The sequence below is a fragment of the Neofelis nebulosa genome, chromosome 2 (genome assembly GCF_028018385.1).
Source record: "Neofelis nebulosa isolate mNeoNeb1 chromosome 2, mNeoNeb1.pri, whole genome shotgun sequence".
NCBI classification, from domain to species: Eukaryota; Metazoa; Chordata; class Mammalia; order Carnivora; family Felidae; genus Neofelis; species Neofelis nebulosa.
In genome coordinates, this window is record NC_080783.1 from 72,705,093 (window position 1) to 72,726,192 (window position 21,100).

Genomic DNA, 21,100 nt, shown 5'->3' on the forward strand with positions numbered 1-21,100 from the left:
TGAATTCTTAGACACACCAATGGTGTCCAAGAATTATGTGGGTTGTGTGAGGGATCCCACCCTCTCCCACTTTGGAATTGGGTTGGAGAACCCAAGGCCCCCTAACATCAGGTATAAGGCAAAGATTTACCCCTCAGCACTGCTTATCTTTTTATATCCTCTTAAGAAAAAAACCAAACAAACCTTAGATGTAACTGCCATATAACATTAGTTTCAGATGTCTCACATGATTCTCTGTGTATCATAATGATAAATACAGTCATTCTAGTCAACATCTACTACAACACAGTGATAAAATTTCTACCCTTGTGACTGAGAACTTCTAAGATCTACTCTCTCACCAATTTTCAAATATACCCCCTGGTATTATTAACTATAGTCAATATACTGCCCATTATATCCTGAGGACTATTTTATAACTGGAAATTTATACCTTTTGGCCACCTTCACCCACTTTGCCCAACCCTACCTCCCAGACTCTGGCAATCACCAATTTGTTCTCTGCACCCATAAATTCAGAATTTTCTTTAGATTTCATATAGAAGTGAGATCTAATTAGGGATTTGTTTCTGCCTGACATATTTCACTTTGGCACAATGCCACCATGCTGTTGCAAATCGTAGGATATTTTTAATTTCTATGGCTGAATTATATTCTACTGTAAATATACACACAACATTTACTTCACCCATTCATCCATCAATGGACACTTGTTTCCATGTCTTGGATACTGTAAATAATGCTCAATTAACATGCAGGTGTACTTATCTTTTTGAATTAATGCCTTTCTTTCAGATAAATACACAGAAGTAGAAATGTTAGATCATATGGTAGTTGATTTTAATTTCTGGAGGAACCTTCATCATGTTTGTAATAGTGATTACACCAATTTACATTTCCACCAATAGTGCACAAGGGTTTTCTTTTCTCCATACCCTAGCCAACACTTGCTAATTCTTGTCTAGCTATTCTTGAGGTGAAAGGTCATTGTCTTCTCTAATAAGTGATGTTGAATACCTGTTCAATGTACCTATTGGCCATTAATGTGTCCTTTTTGCGAAAATGTCCATTCAGATCCTCTGCCAATTTTTTAAACAGTTCTTTTGTTTGCTACAGAGTTGTATGAAAATTTCTTTATACATTTGAGGTTAACCCCTTATAAGGTATATCATTTGCAAATATTTTCTCCTGTTTGGTAGACTGCCTTATCATTTTGTTTTGATGATTTCCTTTGCTATGCAGAAGCTTTTTAATATGATGCAGTCCCACTTGTTTACTATTGTTTTGGCTGCCTTTGCTTTTGGTGTGAAATCCAAAAAATTGCCAAGTCCCCTGTCAAGGATCTTACAGTCTATATTTTCTTCTAGTTTTATGGATTCAGATCTAACATTCAATTCTTTAATCCATTAACTTGATTTTGTGTATTGTGTAAGATAGTGGCTCATTTTAATTCCTTTATATATGGCTTTCCCGTTTTCCCAACACAATTTATTGAAGAGACTTTACATTCCACACTGCACATTCTTGGCTCCACTGTGGTCCATTAATTGACCATATATGCGTGGGTTTATTTCTGGACTCTTTACAGTGCTCCACTGATTTAACTGCTTTTTACGCCAATATCATAGTGTTTTGATTAGTCTTAGGATTGTAATCTAGTTTGAAATCAAGGAACACAATGCCTCCAGTTTCACTATTCTTTCTCAATATTGCTTTAGCTATTGGGGCCTTTTGAGATACCAAACTTTAAGACTGTTATTTCTGTGAAAAATACCACTGGAATTTTGGTAGAAACTACACCCAATCTGTAGACTCTTTTGGGGAGTATGGGATTTTTTCTTTCAATGTTTATTTATTTTTGAGAAAGAGAAGGGGGAGGGTGAGGAGGCAGACAGAGAATCCCAAGCAGGCTCCGCGCTGTCAGCACAGAGCCTGACACGGGGCTCAATCTCACAAACTGTGAGATCATGACCTGGGCCAAAATCAAGAGTCAGACACTCAGTTGACTGAGCCACCCAGGCACCCAAAGCAGTATGGGCATTTTAACAACATTAATGCTTTCAACCCAAGGGCACAGGATAGCTTTCCATTTATCTGTGTCTTTTTCAACTTCTTTCATTAATCAATGTCTCATAATTTCAAGTATACAACATTCACCCCCTTGCTCAAATTAATCCCCTGTAGGTATTTTACTTTTTGATGCAGTTGCAAATAGGACTGTTTCCTTAATTTCTCTAATAGTTTGTTATAGAAATGCAACTGATTTTTGTACTGACTTTGTATCACACAGCTCTACTGAATTTTTAAGTTAGTTCTAACAATTTTCTGGTGGAGTCTTTAGGGTTTCTCTAAGTATTATGTTATCTAGAAAAAGGAGGCAGTTTTACACGTTCTCTTTTGATGCGAAAGCCTTTTATTTCTCTTTCTTGACCAACTACACACTGGCTAGAGCTGCCAATGCTATGTTGAACAAAAGTGATAAAGAGTAGGCTTCCTGTCTCTAGTTTGATCTTAGAGGAAAAGCTTTCAGCTTTTCACCATGGAGTATGATGTTCCCTGTAGGCTTGTCATATATGGTCTTTACCATGTTACATTCTCTCTATACCCATTTTGCTGAGTTTTTATCATAAATGCATGCTGAATTTTGTCAAACACTTTTCCTGCATCTGAGATGATATGATTTTTAGCCCTCATTTTGTTAATGTGGAATATCACATTGACTGATATGTGGATGTTGAACCATCCTTATATCCTAGGGATAAACCCCACTTGACCATGGTGTAGGATCTTCTTAATGTATTATTGAATTTGGTTTGCTAATATTTTATTGAGGATTTTACATGCGTGTTCACCAGGGATACTGGCATATTTCTTTTATTATAGTATTCATGTTTGGTTTTGGTGTTAGGGTAATGTTGGCCCCATAAAGTAAATTGGGAATCTTACTGTTTTTTTGAAAGTTTGAAAAGTTTGGTAAAATTTGTACAAGTGAAGTGATCTGATCCTGGACTTTCATTTGTTGGGAGGTTTTGATTACTGAGTCAATCTCCTTACTCATTATTGATCTGTTCAGATTTTCTATTTCTTTATGATTCAGCCTTAGTGGGTTATGTGTTACCACGAATTTATTTCTATAGGCTGTCCAGTTTTTGGCATATAATTGTTCATAGTTGTCCCTTATGATCCTTTGTATTTTTTGGTATCATTTATTTCTGATTTTGAGACCTCTTTTTCTCTTGGTGAGCCCAGCCAAAGGTTAGTCTATTCTGTCTAGCTTTAAAAAACAAAACAAAAAAAAACCCAAACAGCTCTTAGTTTCACTTATTTTTTCTATTGTCTTTTTAGTCTCTATTTTTTATTAATCTTTTTAATTTCTACCCTTTTAACTTTGGGCTTAGTTGGTTCTTCTTTACACCACTCTTTCCTAACAGTGCACTAGAAGTTTTAAGTAGTGCAATAAGGCAAGAAAAGGAAATGAAATGTACAGATTGGGAAGGAAGACATAAAAGTATCTTTATTTGAAGATGACACTCTCAATGTGGAAAATCTTACAGAATCAACAACAACAAAAAAATATCTTGTAGAACGAAAAAAGGATTACAGTAAGGTTGTAGACCACACGATTAATATGAAAAAAAAAAAAACTTGATCACTTTCCCATATGCTAGTAATAAAAAAGTGGAATTGAAAATAAAAAACTTTTACCACTCAATAATAAAGCAACAAATAACCCAAGTAAACAATGAGCACAGGATCTGAATAGATGTTTCTTCAAAGATATTAAAGTAGCTAATTATAATTAGCAAAAGATACTAAACATCAAGAGTCATCAAGGAAATCTAAATCAAAGCTGCAATAAGATACTTCACACAGGATAGGATGGCTAGAATCAAAATGTAAGATAAGTGTGTAGGCAAAGATGTAGCAAGATCAGAACCCCATACTTAATTGCTGGTAGGAATATAAAATGGTCCAGCTGGTTTGGAAAATAGTCTGGCAGCTCCTCAAAAAATTGAACAGAGTTATACCATATGACTGAACAATTCCACTCTCAGGTATATACCCAAGGTAACTGAAACCGTAAGTCTGTACAAAAACTGTACATGAATATTTATGGCACCATTATTCATAATAGCCAAAACATGAAAACACAAATGTCCATCAGTGGATAGATGAATGGATAAACAAAATGTGACATATCCACACAATGGAGTATTATTTATCCATAAAAAAAGTATATCCAATTCAATGGAATATTGCTCATTCATGAAAAAGGAATGAGGTACTGATATACGCCACAACGCAGATGAACCTTAAAGGCATGCTAAGTGAAAGCTAATACAAAATACCATAGCGTATGCTTCTATTTCTGTAAATGAAAGTCCAAAATAAGGAAATCTACAGAGACAGAAAGTAGACCAGTGGTTGCTTAGTGCTGAGGAGGAAGGGCAGTGCAGTGATAGCTAAAGAATCTGGGTTTTTTCCCTAAGGAGATAAAAAGGTTCTACAATTGATTGTGGTGATGATGTGCACAACTCTGCAAATATACTAAAAACCACAAAATTGTAGGGGTGCCTGGGTGGCTCAGTTGGTTAAGCGTACAACTTCAGCTCTGGTGATGATTTCATGGTTTGTGGTTTCAAACCCTGCATCGGACTCTGTACTGACAGCTCAGAGCCTGGAGCCTGCTTTGGATTCTGTCTCTCCCTCTCTGCCCCTCTCCAGCTCATGCTCTGTCTCTTCTCTCAAAATTAAAAATAAACATTAGAAAAAAATTAAAAAATAAAAACCACCCAATTGTATACTTTAAATGAGTGAGTCATATGCTATGTGACCTATACCTCAAAGAAGTTATTCTTGAAAAAAAGAACATTAACAATTGCTGCAAATACAATCAGTGTCATCCACTGGACAATGCTTAATCATTTAATGCACTGTACCAGAACCAAGTCCAGAATGAAATGCTCTTCCTTGGCTCATCATTTCCATGAATCAATGCTATGACTGGGATGACTGCTAATTCCTGCTTTGAAAAATTTCCAGACCAAAATTATCTCAGCCATAAGTAACAACTTGGAACTTTGACCGCTTCTAAATATTCATGTGTTAAGAGTATACATTGCCACACTAATGTGAAATCTTACATTCCAGTTTGTATTCCGAATGAGTAGTCTTCAATTTTCATAAAAAAGACATTAGATGATTTTAAGATTTATGAACTAATTCATGCCCAACTTTATGATAAATCCAGGTAAGAAATCTTACAGAATACAAAAAAGGATTTGGAGTCCACTGATCACTCAAAATTCCCCAATAACTATATGAAGACTACCAGAAAATTGGTATTTAGATCACTCTGTTGTCCCTTTATGGAAGTGATTTCACTGAGCTGTACTGTAGCATCACATCCTTTGCTAATGCTTAGGTTTACCATGAAACAACTTGACTAAACTAGGAATATACTAATAATATGAACACTAAAGACGTGGTCCACTGTATTATTCATGGTCCCCTTCCAAACCAAATTGCCAAGCATTGCTTTGAGGAATTGGTTACTTGTCCTTATGAACAAACCACCTTAAAAGCTGAAAGCTGACTGTATTTCCCTGTGACCTTTCTGAAGCCCAAAACAAGAGTCCAAGTTTAACATTAAAACACTACAGGACTTACAAATGCCTGCAGTGTTACAACTTTGATCCACTTTCAGTATTTTATCTGTATTTTTCCTGATTCCATTTTAAAACTATTTTCATTTTCTTGACTGATTATATGCATACTTGCATGCATTTAGTTCTCTGGAAGTGAACCTTGTTAGTACATAAACACATATTAATGACCATTCTTTTAATTCTTCAGATAACATAGTATGCAAAATATGCAAATGGTACTGAGCTCTCTAAATTGATCTACAAACTAGAAAATAAACACAAAGCCTCTCATTTTATCGTTTCACATTAAAAGTAATCTCAAAGCTGGATGTTACAGGGGATGAATCACTAGAATCTACTCGAAATCATTATAGCACTATAGACTAAGTAACTTGTATATAAATTAAAAAAATAAAAATTTTAAAAAATTAAAAAAAATAAAAATGAAAAAATAAAAGTAATCTCAAAGTAGAAGAGAGAAAGTGTAGTGGGATTATGGTCACTTAAATTGAGTTATAGAAATATACGTAAAACTGAGGCTCCTGGGTAGCTCAGTTGGATAAGTGTTGGACTCAGTTTCAGCTCAGGTCATCATCTCATGGTTTATGGGATCAAGCCCTATGTTCGTCTCCTTGCTGACAGCATGAAGCCTGCTTAGGATTCTCTCTCTCCCCCCATCTCTCTTGCCCCGCCCTGCCCCCCCATCACATACCTGCTTTCTCTTTCAAAATAAATAAAAATAAAATAAAATAAAAAAAGAAATGTATGTGAAATAATTATTACATATTACAAAATACTACCAAATTCTTATTACAATATGAATTATAGGAATTATATTTTTTCAAAAATATTTAAAATTCTACTTAACTGTTACCAAAGAAATAAGATGATCATTCAAATTGTTAACAAAAACTTCAAGATGAAGTAACAAAAATTTCAGCAAGATTCGTAAGAGAGGAAGCCCAGCTTACAAATGGCTGAAAACCAAAAGATCTTGAGAAAATCAATTGTTCGGAACTTAGAATCTATATTTTCCCAAAGAAACAATGCTATCCCTAAGTCTTAGATTTTTAGGTACACTATCCTAATCATGTGACTGGGGAAACCACTTCTCTTTCCAGATTGCAGATCTTTATGCATGAAATGACACAAGTATCCACCCTACGTAAATAAAGTTAAAAGGAAACATTATTCTATAAAATGTTAAGCACTATATAAGGTGTTTCCCTATTATTTAATCTGTAATGTAACTGAAATTGATCTATCATGCCTATCTTTTTGAAGCTTCAGCTTTACCAAGTGTCTGAGATAAGGGGAATGCTAGGTTGCAAACAGGTGTGAGAAAACAGGAGTAATTTTTAAAAATATTCCCTTTGATATTTAAAGGGAATGTAAATGTAAACATTTTGTTGAGTAGTATTAAGATTATATAAAACTAAATATATAATATGTAATTTAAATATTCTGGTAACATATTACACTGTACCTTAAGGGTATTATCTATTTAAACCAAAATAAAGCCAGGAAATAATGAATACAGTAACAATCACAAACATCATCATAAAATGGAAACAATAATCTTTATAAAATGGAAACATTTGAACCCTAAGCTCCAGCCACAGTTGTTGTAAGTGCTTTAATGTGTTATTTCTTTCACTTAATCCTAGTAATAACTGTGTGAAAAGCTATTACCACCATTTTACAGAAGAAACCCAGATAAAAAATAATTTACACAAGAACACAGAAATTTCAGTTTCTAAATCAAAGCTAAAGAGCAAAGCAGGCTAGGAGTAGTTGATTTAAGACTAGAAATGTTCCTATAATCCATTAGAAAAAAATGGATGCCACTTAAAGCGATTGAAAAACATTAAGAAAAACTCCAAAGCTGATTTATCTTATTAACAACCAATGAAAGATATAAGTGATTTTTCATGCTTGCATTTGTTGAACTTCCACCATGAAAACTGAGACTTTTAGAGTAATCTAGTAGGACATTAAGAAAAAGAAGAAAAAGCCAGAAGGAATAGTATTGTAAATATGTTTTAAAGTGGTTGTCAATAAATTTTCTAAATGTAGTTAAGACTTTACATTTAATATAATTAGCTATAACAATTATAATGAAAACAAATGTAGCAGCTAACACTTACATAGTGTTTATCATGTGGCAGGCACTATTCTCATTCAGTGTAATAATTCACCTAACACTAATAACCCAACTGACTGATATGGAAAATAAGAAAGAACAATGTAAAGTAACTTGCCTAGGTTGACACAGCTAGCAAATAACAGAACAGGACTCCAATCCAGGCAATACAGTATGGTTTCAGAGTCTTTGTTCCTTACTAACAAGCTATATGAAAAATTGGAAAAAAAAACAAATCTGTGCTCTTAATCAGTAACAATCATTTAACCCAGAACTTTTCTATAGAATGAAAATATACAATTCTGCACCTCTGGGCAAGTGTCCTTTTTGTCTAGCAACAGAATAAAAAAATACATTATCAACCAACATTTAAAATGAGACTAAGTTGGGGTGCCTAGGTGGCTCAGTCAGTTGAGTGCCTGACTCTTGATTTTGGCTCAGGTAATGATCTTACAGTTCCTGAGATCAAGACCTGCATCGGGCTATACAATGACAATGCAGAGCCTGCTTGGGATTCTCTCCCTCCCCGGCTCATGGGTGGTGCTAGCTACCCCCCCTTTCTCTCTCAAAATGAAAAAACAAACATTAAAAGATAAAATAAGGGTGACTGTGTGGCTCAGTTGGTGAAGCATCCAATTTTGGCTCAAGTCATTATCTTGTGGTTCATGGGTTTGGGCCCTGCAACAGGCTCCATGCTGACACTGCAAGAGCCTGCTTGGAATTCTCTCTCTCTGCCCCTCCCTCACTTGTGCTCTCTCAAAAAATAAACTTTAAAAACACAAATAAAATAAGAGTAAGTAAATAGTTCGTAAAAAGTGAGGAAGTATGTAATAGATTAGGCACTTTAAAGAAATATTTTACTTCAGTCTTTCTCGGAATATTTTATAAAATGCTTATTACTATGTAGAAATATTTTAAAATGACTCTCTCATATAATACACATCACATGGTATACATATTTTTAAATAACTTAAATGGAAATTCTCACTAAAGGATTTTTAGATTCTAGTTACCCAAACAGACTTTTGCACATCACTTATGATTTCATTAGCTGTTCAGACAATAATGAAATAAATTTAAATTTGAAAGATCAGCCATATAAATTGCATTAAACCTAGAAATCATGGCTTTTGAAATTTATACTGTTTTATACTACAACTACTGTGTTTATATCACTAATAAGCCCTTTCAAAACTCTGCTGTCAATCTAAAGGAAAATTAACTACATAAGAGTAGCTTATGTAGGTTTATGTAGATAATGAATCTGCAAACTCCTAACTAACCATAAAAATAAAACCCTAAAGTTCGTCTAAAAGACAGTCTGTTAACAATCACCTACTAATAAAATCAAAATATTTAAAAGCCATACTGTGAAATAAAAACACTTAACAATCAGGGGTGCCTGGGTGGCTCAGTTGGTTAAGCATCTGACTTTGGCTCAGGTCATGATCACACAGTTTGTGAGTTCAAGCCCTGCGTACAGCTTTGTGCTGACAGCTCAGAGTCTCGACCCAGTTTCAGATTCTGTATCTCCCTCTCTGCCCCTCCCCCACTCACACTCTGTCTCTCTCTCCTGCAAAAATAAACATTAAAAAAAAAATTCATTATTCCACCACTGCTTTGCGTACATGCAGAGAAAAGTCAGATGAATTCATAATATAATGTTAAAGAAAGGATGTAGTTTTTGGTCCTTTGACCAAGTCATCCACATTGACAAGTTAAACTTACACTTAAATGATACTTATGTTTTTAAGTAAACAGGTTTCCAAGTCTTTGAAATACAGTAAAATTATTTTACATAAGAGCATCAAGGACGCCTTTATTTTTTTTGAGGGGGCGGACACAAGGGCAGGCATATGAGAAGGGGAGAGGAGCAGAGGGAGAGAGAATCTTAAGCAGGCTCCTTGCTCAGCACAGGAGCCCAACCCAGGACTCGATCCCACCCATGACCTGGGATCATGACCTGAGCCAAAATCAAGAGCTGGATGCTCAACTGATTGAGCCATCCAGGTGCCCCAAACCACAATGTCTTCTTCATAATTCTGAAGTCCACAAAGCTGGAAAAACACTGAGTTTTTAATACTTGGTGTAAATGGTCATTCACTTTCCTGCAGATATATTAATGGGTCGTATTACAGGATGTCTCAGATCCAGCTGAAGATCTTAAAATTGCACTTTTCTAAAATCTAAAAAACATGTGGCCCCAGGAGATTTTGAAAAAGAGACTGTATACATATATTCTAAGTTGTTACCTGATATTCAGAATCCAGTCTAAATGAAGAGTCTCTTGAGTGATAGGTATCATTTAAACTATTTCCTCTGCTTCCAGACATCATCCTAGCACTTAAAGAGCCGGATGGTTGAACAGAAATTCTTCTTGGGATCCTTGAAGGTTTAGACTCCATTCTTAAAGTTTCCTGCAAAATGTAAATTTTGATTAATTGTCTTTGGAAAATCATGGAAATCTTAGGTTCTTTCTTTCTTTCTTGGGGAGGGGTGGGGGGTGGGCAGTGAGGGGCAAAGGGAGTGGGAGAAAGAAAATCCCAAGCAGGCTCCACCCTGAGCCTGATGAGGAGCTTGATCTTACGACCCTGAGATTATGACCTGAGCCAAAATAAAGAGTCAGATGTTTAACTGACTAAGCCACCCAGGCGTAATCATCAACTCAAATCAAGAATTAACCATGCAAATTAACTGTATCAGGCATGGGGAATTATGAGACTATCAAAACTCTTCTTCTACAAGGCAGGAATCTAAAGTCCATCAAAGGCTTCCTATTGCCCATAAAATGAAGCAAGCTGATAAAAGTGGGATGAGGAACTCAGGTTGTTGCCAAAGCTTGGGCTCTTTTCCTTAGTAATTTCTCTCTATAGAATCCTACACAAATTTGTAGGATTTTTCAAAAATGAGAATAACTTCTAAATTTTCTTTACTAAATATTCCTTAACCTACACCAACAGCTATACATGATCTTTTAACTATGCAGGTATCTCCTACTTTTCAAAAGTCTATGTTATGCTACTTCACCTGTTTTCACTAACCAGAAGAAATCCAAAGAGAATTTTTGCTTTTATAAAAAGAAGGCAATGGGGTGCCTGGGTGGCTCAGTTGGATACACATCTGACTCTTGATTTTGGCTCAGGTCATGATTTCAGGGTCCTGAGATCAAACCCTGTATTGTGCTCTGTATTGGGGTGGAGCCTGGGTGGGATTCTCTCCCTCTCCTGTGATGCATGCACACAGGCACACTCTCTCTCAAAAACAAAAAAAGGTGAAAAGTGAAAAAAAACATTCAGTATTTGTTTTGCAGCAAGCCATTATAGAGGCAATGTGTACTGAGTAGCAAGTGACAACACCAACCTCCTTTCCTAGGAACTACATTCCTGGCCTTGGCATCAAGTTCCCATAACTTTAAACTGTGTCTATGAGTTTCTGTGCCTTACCTCAATGTATTTTATGCAACCATTAACAAGAGGCGGCCTAAGGTGCCAGAAAAGTCTGGCAACAAGAGGTTATTTTTTGGGCTGGGAACATTCAATACTTTTCTCACATAAACTAATGGTATTTGCTTCTTCTCTTTACACCAATTTCAGCTTACAGTTTCACAGAAATGCTCTACTTTTGGACAGAGGTGGACACCTGTGTCTATATGAACAGAAACATACAACATGTACTCTTCTATGTCTGGTTTTATTTGCTTAATATTGTATTTGTGAGAGTCATTTGTGTCGTTGTATGTAGCTGTTGTAAGTTCACTTTAATTGGATTGTACGGTATTTTACTATATCAATACACGTAATTTATTTTCCTATTCTACTGTGGATGAACACTGAATTGGTTCCAGTTCTAGGCTATTACAAGTAGTACTGCTATAAAGACTTCCAAACATATTTTTTAATATTTATTTTTGAGAGAGAGAGAGAGAGAGAAAGAGAGAGAGAGAGAGAGAGAAGAGAGAGAGAGAGAGAGAGATACAGTGTGAGCAAGGGAAGGGTAGAGAGGGAGGGAGACATAGAATCTGAAGCAGGCTCCAGGCTCTGGGCAGTCAGTACAGAGCTTGATGTGGGGCTCAAACCCACGAACCATGAGATCATGACCCAAGCCAAAGTTGGATGCTTAACTGACTGAGCCACCCAGGCACCCCTCACATTATTTTTATAAATTAATAAACTTTAAAAATTTTCTGGGGAAAGGATTTAGAAATCTAAATCCTCATTTAGAAATGAGGCCACTGGATAACTGAGAAACCACCAGTCTTGAGAGGAGAAAGAAGAAAAGGGCAAAAGAAAGTCGCAAATAAAAAAGAAATAATAATCTCAACTTTTCCCTCACTTTCAATGTCAAAAATTCCCTTATTGTTCTGGTAATGGATTGAAATTAAAGCAACTACAAACAGATGCACTTCACTTTCCTGGCATGCTGCTTGTATTTAAAGAATTTGCTTTACCAAAATATTCAAATTTAAACATTTAAAGTAAAAATACCTAATTTATTTTTGGCACGTAACCTTATTAACTTACCTACCTTGGATCAATCACAACTTTCTACCTTAAAAGTTACTACAAAAGAACTATCAACAATAGCCAAAGTATGGAAAGAGCCCAAATATCCATCGATGGATGAATGGATAAAGATGTGCTATACACACACACACACACACACACACACACACACACACGATGGAGTATTACTCGGCAATCAAAAAGAATGAAATCTTGCCATTTGCAACTACATGGATGGAACTGGAGGGTATTATGCTAAGTGAAATTAGAGAAACACAAAAATCATATGACTTCACTCATAGAAGGACTTTAAGAGACCAAACAGATGAACATAGGGAAGGGAAACAATAATATAAAAACAGGGAGGGGGACAAAGCATAAGAGACTCATAAATATGGAGAACAGAGGATTGGGAGGGTGGGTGTAGGAGGGGGGATGGGCTAAATGGGTAAGGGGCACTAAGGAATCTACTCCTGAAATCATTGTTGCACTATATGCTAACTAATTTGGATGTAAATTTAAAAAAAATAAAATTAAGGGGAGCCTGGGTGGCTCAGTCAGTTAAGCTCCGACTTCGACTCAGGTCATGAACTCACAGTTTGTGAGTTCAAGCCCCGCATCGGGCTCTGTGCTGACAGCTCGGAGCCTGGAGCCTACTTCGGATTCTGTGTCTCCCTTTCTCTCTGCCCCTCCCCTGCTCATGCTCTGTCTCTCAAAAATAAATAAATGTTAAAAAAAATTTTTTTAAATAAAACAAATTAAATTAAAAAATAAAAATAAAATAAAAGGTAACAGCACACAGAAAAAAATACCACAAAAGAAATTTCCTTTGCTGATCATATTTACTTTAAAAACATGGTATCAGGCGGTAACAGAAAAGATGAAGAGGAAAAAACAGTAGGAAATATACAACAAACATGAAAACACAAATGCATGATCAATTAAAATGATTCCACTAAGAATATCTAGCTAATGAGAAACCACACTAAAAATTATACTGAGATATGATTAGATCAAAGAAAGCTTATCAAAAAAGGTCAGTTTTGAACTTTCTGTTAAAACATGACAGGTTATCCTAGGGGCGCCTGGATGGCTCAGTAGGTTAAGCCTGCACTTTGGCTCAGGTCATGATCTCAAGGTTTGTGAGTTCGAGCGCCACATCAGGCTCTGTGCTGACAGCTCAGAGCCTGGAGCCTGCTTCAGATTCTGTGTCTCCCTCTCTCTTTACCCCTCCCTTGCTCACACATTCTCTCTCTCTTTCAAAAATAAGTATTTAAAAAAATGACAGGTTATCCTTATGCATCTATTTGCCCCTCTTTCCAAAACCTTTATAAGACAATAATTGAAACCAAAGGCTTTAACCATGAAAAGAGAACAGCAAGGGGGCCACACAAAGCAAGAGATCTTTTTTTAAATTTTTTTTAATGTTTATTTACTTTTGAGAGACAGCGGGGGAGGGGCAGAGAGAGAGAGAGAGAGAGAGAGAGAGACAGACAGACAGACAGACAGGCAGACAGACACAGAATCTGAAGCAGGTTCCTGGCTCTGAACTGTCAGCAGAGTCCAATGTGGGGCTTGAACTCACCAACTGTTAAGATCGTGACCTGAGCCGAAGTTGGAGGCTTAACCAACTGAGCCACCTAGGTGCCCTGAAAGCAATAGATTTCAATGTGTATTTGGAAAATCTAGAGAAGGAGAGGTATAATAATTAAGCAGAGAAGATAAAACTATACCCTAGGCACTTAGAAAGAGATAGAAACTAAAAACAAAACATTTGGCCTTAGCACACTAAAAAGAACCAAGACCTGAAAAGTATCATAAAAAAAGATGCATGGGGTTGAAAGTGAGCTGAATTAAAATCTGTAGCTGGAACGGTAAAACTCCAAATTCTTCCCCTAGCTTCATTCTTTCAAAAGTCAGAATAAGGCTTCTTCAGAATAAGGATTTCACAGGCAATCCACCTCACTTAAGCATACAATCATCTTTACAGGAGTAAATGTAAAAAAAAAATAAAACAAAATCTATACATGTTCAATACTGAGACCTGAAAACTTTTTCCTGGTCCTATTTCTACAATATTGCCATAAAATTAAGGGATTTTTACTGTTGGATCACCAAACAAAACACCAGAGGAGTAAGATTTCTGGACACTGACATTTGGACTGCCCCCGGTTACAAAGCTAGTTTGCCACATAAACATCCTACTCCACAGCAAAGTCTACTAGTCACCAAGAGTTTCTAATCAGTTTTTTTTTTTTTTTTTTGGAGTGAGGGAGTGGCAGAGGGAAAGGGACAGAAAGAATCTTAGGCAGACTCCATGCCCAGCGCAGAGCCTAATCTGGGCTCTATCTTACAACCCTGAGATCATGACCTGAGCTAAAACAAGAGTTGGATGCTTAACCAATGGAGCTACTCAGGCGTCTCTCTAAACAGTTTTAGTGTTTCATTCAAACAGTAACAATAAGGATCACTAAGTAAGTGTCCAAAGAAATCCTCCAATTTGAAAGAAAGACCAGAGTAAAAAAAAAAAAAAAGGAACTTAAAGAAAATTTAAGGAGATAACTACCCTCCTCAAAGGGATCAAAAGACATCTATTCATTAAATAATAGTCCTTAAGAAAGCAATCAGATGATAATAAAAATCTTGTGTGGCCCATTTAAAATGGGATATGCTTGGGGCGCCTGGGTGGCGCAGTCGGTTAAGCGTCCGACTTCAGCCAGGTCACGATCTCGCGGTCCGTGAGTTCGAGCCCCGCGTCAGGCTCTGGGCTGATGGCTCGGAGCCTGGAGCCTGTTTCCGATTCTGTGTCTCCCTCTCTCTCTGCCCCTCCCCCGTTCATGCTCTGTCTCTCTCTGTCCCAAAAATAAATTAAAAAAAAAAAAAAAAAAACGTTGAAAAAAAACCATAAAAAATAAAATGGGATATGCTTTTTATTTTTTTTTTATTTTTATTTTTTTTTATTTATTTTTGGGACAGAGAGAGACAGAGCATGAACGGGGGAGGGGCAGAGAGAGAGAGGGAGACACAGAATCGGAAACACGCTCCAGGCTCCGAGCCATCAGCCCAGAGCCTGACGCGGGGCTCGAACTCACGGACCGCGAGATCGTGACCTGGCTGAAGTCGGACGCTTAACCGACTGCGCCACCCAGGCGCCCCGGGATATGCTTTTTAAAAAATGTGATACATTCATCTAAATTCAATATAACTGTTAAGAATAAATTGAGAAATCCTCTTAGAAGTAGAAAATACAACCTTAAATTAAGAGAATTAACCAGGCAAATTACTATCTGACTTTAACCATGGTGAAAAAAGAAGAAAAATTACCAAAGAAATAGGAACATTTCTATTAATTTAAAGATATAAATCTCCGCATTGAAAGGGCTCTAGATTACCCAGCAGGATCAAAGAAAAAAAGACCAACACTAATCACAATTTATCATCTTGAAATTTGAGAACAGGAGAAATGAAGGGAAGACCCCCTACTGGCTTCTTAATTACAACTTTAAAAACGCTTAAGACAATGAAGCAATTGCCTGTGGTACTGAGAAAAAGGTTTAGCCTTGAATTCCAATCTAGCAACTAAGTGTAAGGTGGCGAATAGGACACATTTTCAGACATTCAAGATCTTTAAAACAAAATAAAGAAAAAAAAAACAAGAAAAAAAGTCAAAGGAAGCTAAATGAAGAACATATCCTAGAAAAATGAGAGTGTAGGGGCGCCTGGGTGGCTCAGTCGGTTGAGCGTCCGACTTCGGCTCAGGTCACGATCTCGCGGTCCGTGAGTTCGAGCTCCGCGTCGGGCTCTGGGCTGATGGCTCAGAGCCTGGAGCCTGCTTCCGATTCTGTGTCTCCCTCTCTCTCTGCCCCTCCCCCATTCATGCTCTGTCTCTCTCTGTCCCAAAATTAAAAATAAACGTTAAAAAAAAATTTTTTTTTTTTTAAAAAGAAAAGAAAAATGAGAGTGTAAAGAAACAGACATGGAACCCAGGAAACTTAAGTAAAAGAAACTCCAGACACAGAACACAGGAAACAGTTCCAAAGATATATAGGAAGCACAGGGAACAGCTAATCCAGACTGGAGCAGGATCCCAGATAATGAAAGCAAAGTTCTAAGGGGGGTGGAGGAAATCGTAAGGAAACTATTTTGGCATGTGTCAGAGACCATTATAAAATTGGGAGGGGCGCCTGGGTGGCTCCGACTCTTGATTTTGGTTCAGATCATCTCATAGCTCCTGAGATGGAGCTGGGTTGACAGCGCTGAGCTTGCTTGGGGATTCTCTCTCCCCCTTTCCCTTTGTCCCCCCACCCCCAAATAAATACATAACTTAAAAAAAAAATTGGGAAAAAAATGCTGAGCACAAAGAACAAATGGCAAATTAGTTTTCTGTTAGGAAAAGTTATTTTTCAAAAAAGGGGGTGTTTGGCAAAGTGAACCTTAAAATTTACATAGTTATAATAATGTAAACATAAACTATTGAATCAATAATTTTGCTACAAACATGCTGTGGAATACAGGTGATTGGAGAAGCCAAGGGTGAATAGGAAAAATACATATAATAGTGAAAAATTATTAAATAGTATAAACACATTATTTAGAAATATGAAGATAAATTCTAGAACAGCTAAAAAGTTGAGGGTCAGTGCCTTTGGAAAGAGACTGGGAATGAAGGGTGGGGCAAAAGACTTCTCTCCTTTTAAGTAGGATGACCATATTTCCTGGTTTGCCTGGCATGGCCAGAAAAGTCCTAATTTGTGCTCATTATCCCAAGACAACTATTAATAGTCCTTGGTTTGTCTCTTAAAAGTGGCCTGGTTTGGATGATAAAGCATACAGTCACCTAACAAATCTTTTCTACCTTCAGTTTTTTATAAACGATTTATATTATACTATACAAAATTTTTTTTTATTAAAGAGGATTATGAATTTGACCTTTAAAAAAGGTTTGCATTAGTAGTAAGAATATCACTGGTTAAATACAGACATTCAAAAACCCATAAATGATTTAACAAGTACCAGATTTATCATTTTATTAAGAAGTCTTAAAAATACTAAACAAGGGATATATTTGTGATAAGTATAGAGACACAAATTTTGTTTTAAAAGATACAGGCCTGCAGCCAGTTCTTTAACAATTATGCTTCTTAATCATACCTTATAGTTACTTTGTATTTATACCAATCTTACTTGCAGACTTACTTGCAGAATGAAACTAACCTAGTAGGAAATCTGCTCAAAACAAACCTCTCGGGAGAAGGCAAAGAGGCAGAGTCCTCTGAGATATATAATTTATACTGCATAAAACTATTTTTGGCAACTCCTCTATATAAATTGATTGAATTCTGACAATGTAGGTGTTACCAGAAAACTTACATAACTTGGTTGCATAAGATGTAGGTTGAAAGCACAAAAAAACTGTAGAAAAAAATAAAATGTGCAGGTCCTTGGAAGACTTCTACCAGACCACCTACAATGTGGACTGCTACCAGACCACATACAAAGTATTATGGAGGCATCTTTTCAAGCCTAGATGCTTAGTGTGTGTGCTAGGCACATTAATTAACACTAAACAAAGGTATGCGGTCAGAGGATAACATTGAGTACGAACACTGAGATAGTGACTAAGAAGATGTTGTAGACAGGTAGAAAACAAACCACATAAATAACCATATAACTTAAATTGTTGTTAAGTGCTATAAAATAAAGGTGTAAACAAGAATGGACTATCGGAAAAAAGTATTTGAAGCTTTAACCAAAACTTAAAGACTACAGCACAATAAAGTTCATGTGTCAGTGTAATAGTTTCTCAGGTTTTTCTAACACTATTATGCCTTTAAATCTAAATTTCTTTAGATTTGATTCCAGAGTTACACAGCTCTCTTTCTGTATGGTAATAAAATAAACATATCACCAAGGTGTGAGACACCTTTGCACAAGTATAGGACCCTGAAAGCTCTGATGCTGACACACTGAAATTCTTGATAATTTCATCCTTGAACTCCTGTTTTATAAGTGAAGTCAGGAGTGCAGAGCATGAGCGTGAGCCGAAGGGGTATGTAACTATCTGGAATACCTTCCTACTCAAGTTGCATATAGTACTGATGACTACTATGAAACTTCCACAACACAATTTATACTCTCTTTAAGCCCCATGCAAGTCCTAGGCATCACGGGTCTACCCACATTATGTGTTCATGTTCCTTATTTGACTAGTAAGCTGAAGCACTGCTAGCTCCAAGGGGCTGATTTTCCGTTCTCCAGACTTGGTTTGAATGCAGAAAGAAGGAAACGAGCCACAAAAATCTTTTGATCAATTTGAGAGTTTTACTTTATTGAACTTTTCAACTTTGGAAATCAGAGGTCTCTTAGGTGAAGATTCTCTGGAGCAGGTATTTAACTGCTAGTTTACCTAATTAGTTGTGATTTTACCCTGTTAAGTGTACCCTCACCTTGAGGCATTTTAATAATGACTGACATAAGCAACAGGAGTGGAATACAGGTGTTCATATCAACTCCACAATTTATATAGTACGTTCATCTCATAAACCTGTAACTTGTTAGCTACTAGAAAAATTGATTGTTTTTTTTGTAGATAATATCATTCTGCTAGGTTTCCTAAGAAACTCTCTGAAGAGCTCTTTAAAACAAGTTCATGTTTTCCAGTGACCTGCTGAACATTTTAAAAGATCTTTAGATTTAAAAAAAAAAAAATGTGTTTTCTACCTATAAACAGCACAATTCAAATCTATTCTGTGGCAAAAATAATTCCTTACACCTTCTCTTAGTTCAGATAAAAAGCCTAAAAGAATTCCATGTCATCACCTGACATGCAAAATTCTGTAATTCTGCACCTTGATGTTATCTGCAAATTATCAAGATCTCATAATCACATGTTAAATGCAACTGAAAAATTTTCTCACAACTAACACTGGAATACAAACAAATTAAAATTGAATTTTACAATGTTTACCAGCAAGACTTTACTTGGACATCAAGGGTACTCTGGGTAAACCAACAAAGTTAGTCTCTAAAAATACCATACTAAGATCTGTCTAAAGCAAACTCATCATTAATCCACACACCTTCTTTTGTATTTCATTCTACTAGTAATACACCATTTCCAACCAAACTTTTTTTTAATACCTTAAAAAGAAAAGCCTAAACTCTTTGGCTCAGCATCCAGAACTCTAACCTACTGTTTCCAGTTAATTTCCAATTACTACCTTAAAAAAAAAATTCCTAGTTCCAGTTCATTCAACTTTTAAAAGTTACTGACTACTGGGGTGCCTGGGTGGCTCAGTCGGTTGAGCGTCCGACTTTGGCTCAGGTCATGATCTCACAGTTTTTGAGTTCAGGCCCCAGGTTGGGCTCTGTGCTAACAGCTCAGAGCCTGGAGCCTGCTTCAGATTCTGTCTCCTCTCTGCCCCTCCCCCACTTGTGCTCTGTCTCTCAAAAATAAATGTAAAAAAAGAATTTTTTTTTAGAGTACTTTTTTTTCCCTGAGTACTTTCAATATGCCAGGTGGGGTGCTAAATTCTCAAAATATAAAAAAAAACTATCTCCTGAACTCATACTTAAGGGGTACAGGGAGTGAATAGAATAAAAATAAATAAATACATAAATAACTCCAATAAAATACAAATACCAAAAATATACAAAATGCTATGGAAGAGAATCATACGTTCTTGATAGATTATTCAAAGCAATCTTCCCTCAAAACAATGAAAAATATTAGACTGAAATATAAAGAGCATCCTCTTAAGAGCAATGAAAGGTTGACAAAATAAGGAATTACTAGGTCAACAATGAAGGGGAAATGGGACTCTAAGAGATATGAAGATACAGAAGCTACTTCTGCCCCTGGGAGCATTTGTAAATTCCCCAAAATTTAAATTTTCATTTTACCACTCTTGTGGAAGAAATCAAAGCCCAGGATATGCACAAGGCATGGTTGTACACATATTAATTTCACTAGTCTCCCAACTTTTCTGTTTATTTTTTAATAAAGTTTATTTATTTGGGGGGAGGGGGCAGGTGGAGAGAGAATCCCAAGCAGGCTCCATGATATCAGCATGTGCCTGACACAAGGCTCGATGCCACGAACCTTGAGTTCATGACCTGACCTGAAATCAAGAGTCTGACACTTAACCAACTGAGATATCCAGGCACCCCTCTGCTTGAATATTGTCAAGAAAAGTCAAACTAATCAAATAAAATTGGGATTAAGTGTCACCCCACTGCTTCATGGAAAGCCACAAGAGACCATCATTCCAACACCTAACATATCAAGAATGAGCCAGATAATCTATAAAATCATTTTTCTTGAGTCCACCAAAGCTGAGGCTACAAGGCAAACAGACGAATTGAAATACAAAGAATGGTAAGCCCCTCCAAAAGAAATAAAACAAAGGAGGCCATCAAAAAAGCTGGTAACACAATAGCACTGCTAGGAATTTACCCAAGGGATACAGGAGTACTGATGCATAGGGGCACTTGTACCCCAATGTTTATAGCAGCACTCTCAATAGCCAAATTATGGAAAGAGCCTAAATGTCCATCAACTGATGAATGGATAAAGAAATTGTGGTTTATATACACAATGGAGTACTACGTGGCAATGAGAAAGAATGAAATATGGCCCTTTGTAGCAACGTGGGTGGAACTGGAGAGTGTGATGCTAAGTGAAATAAGCCATACAGAGAGGGACAGATACCATATGCTTTCACTCTTACGTGGATCCTGAGAAACTTGGCGGAAACCCATGGGGGAGGGGAAGGAAAAAAAAAAAAAAAAGAGATTAGAGTGGGAGA

General features: G+C 36.5%; 1 protein-coding gene across 15 annotated transcripts in view; it reads right to left on the reverse strand.

Moving 5' to 3' along the window:
* MARCHF7 (membrane associated ring-CH-type finger 7) overlaps positions 1 to 21,100 on the reverse strand; it is a 61,074-nt gene that overhangs the window by 30,354 nt on the left and 9,620 nt on the right. For 14 of the 15 annotated variants that reach the window (XR_009251494.1, XR_009251519.1, XR_009251490.1 and 11 more), the window contains exon 2: positions 10,044 to 10,208. The exons of the other annotated variant lie outside the window; for it this stretch is intronic. Coding sequence is in view for 10 of the 14 variants with exons in the window: in XM_058694594.1 (XP_058550577.1) it covers positions 10,044 to 10,196 (153 nt within the window). In the remaining 4 variants the exon portion in view is untranslated. The remainder of the gene's footprint in view (positions 1 to 10,043; positions 10,209 to 21,100) is intronic. 15 annotated transcript variants of the gene reach the window in all.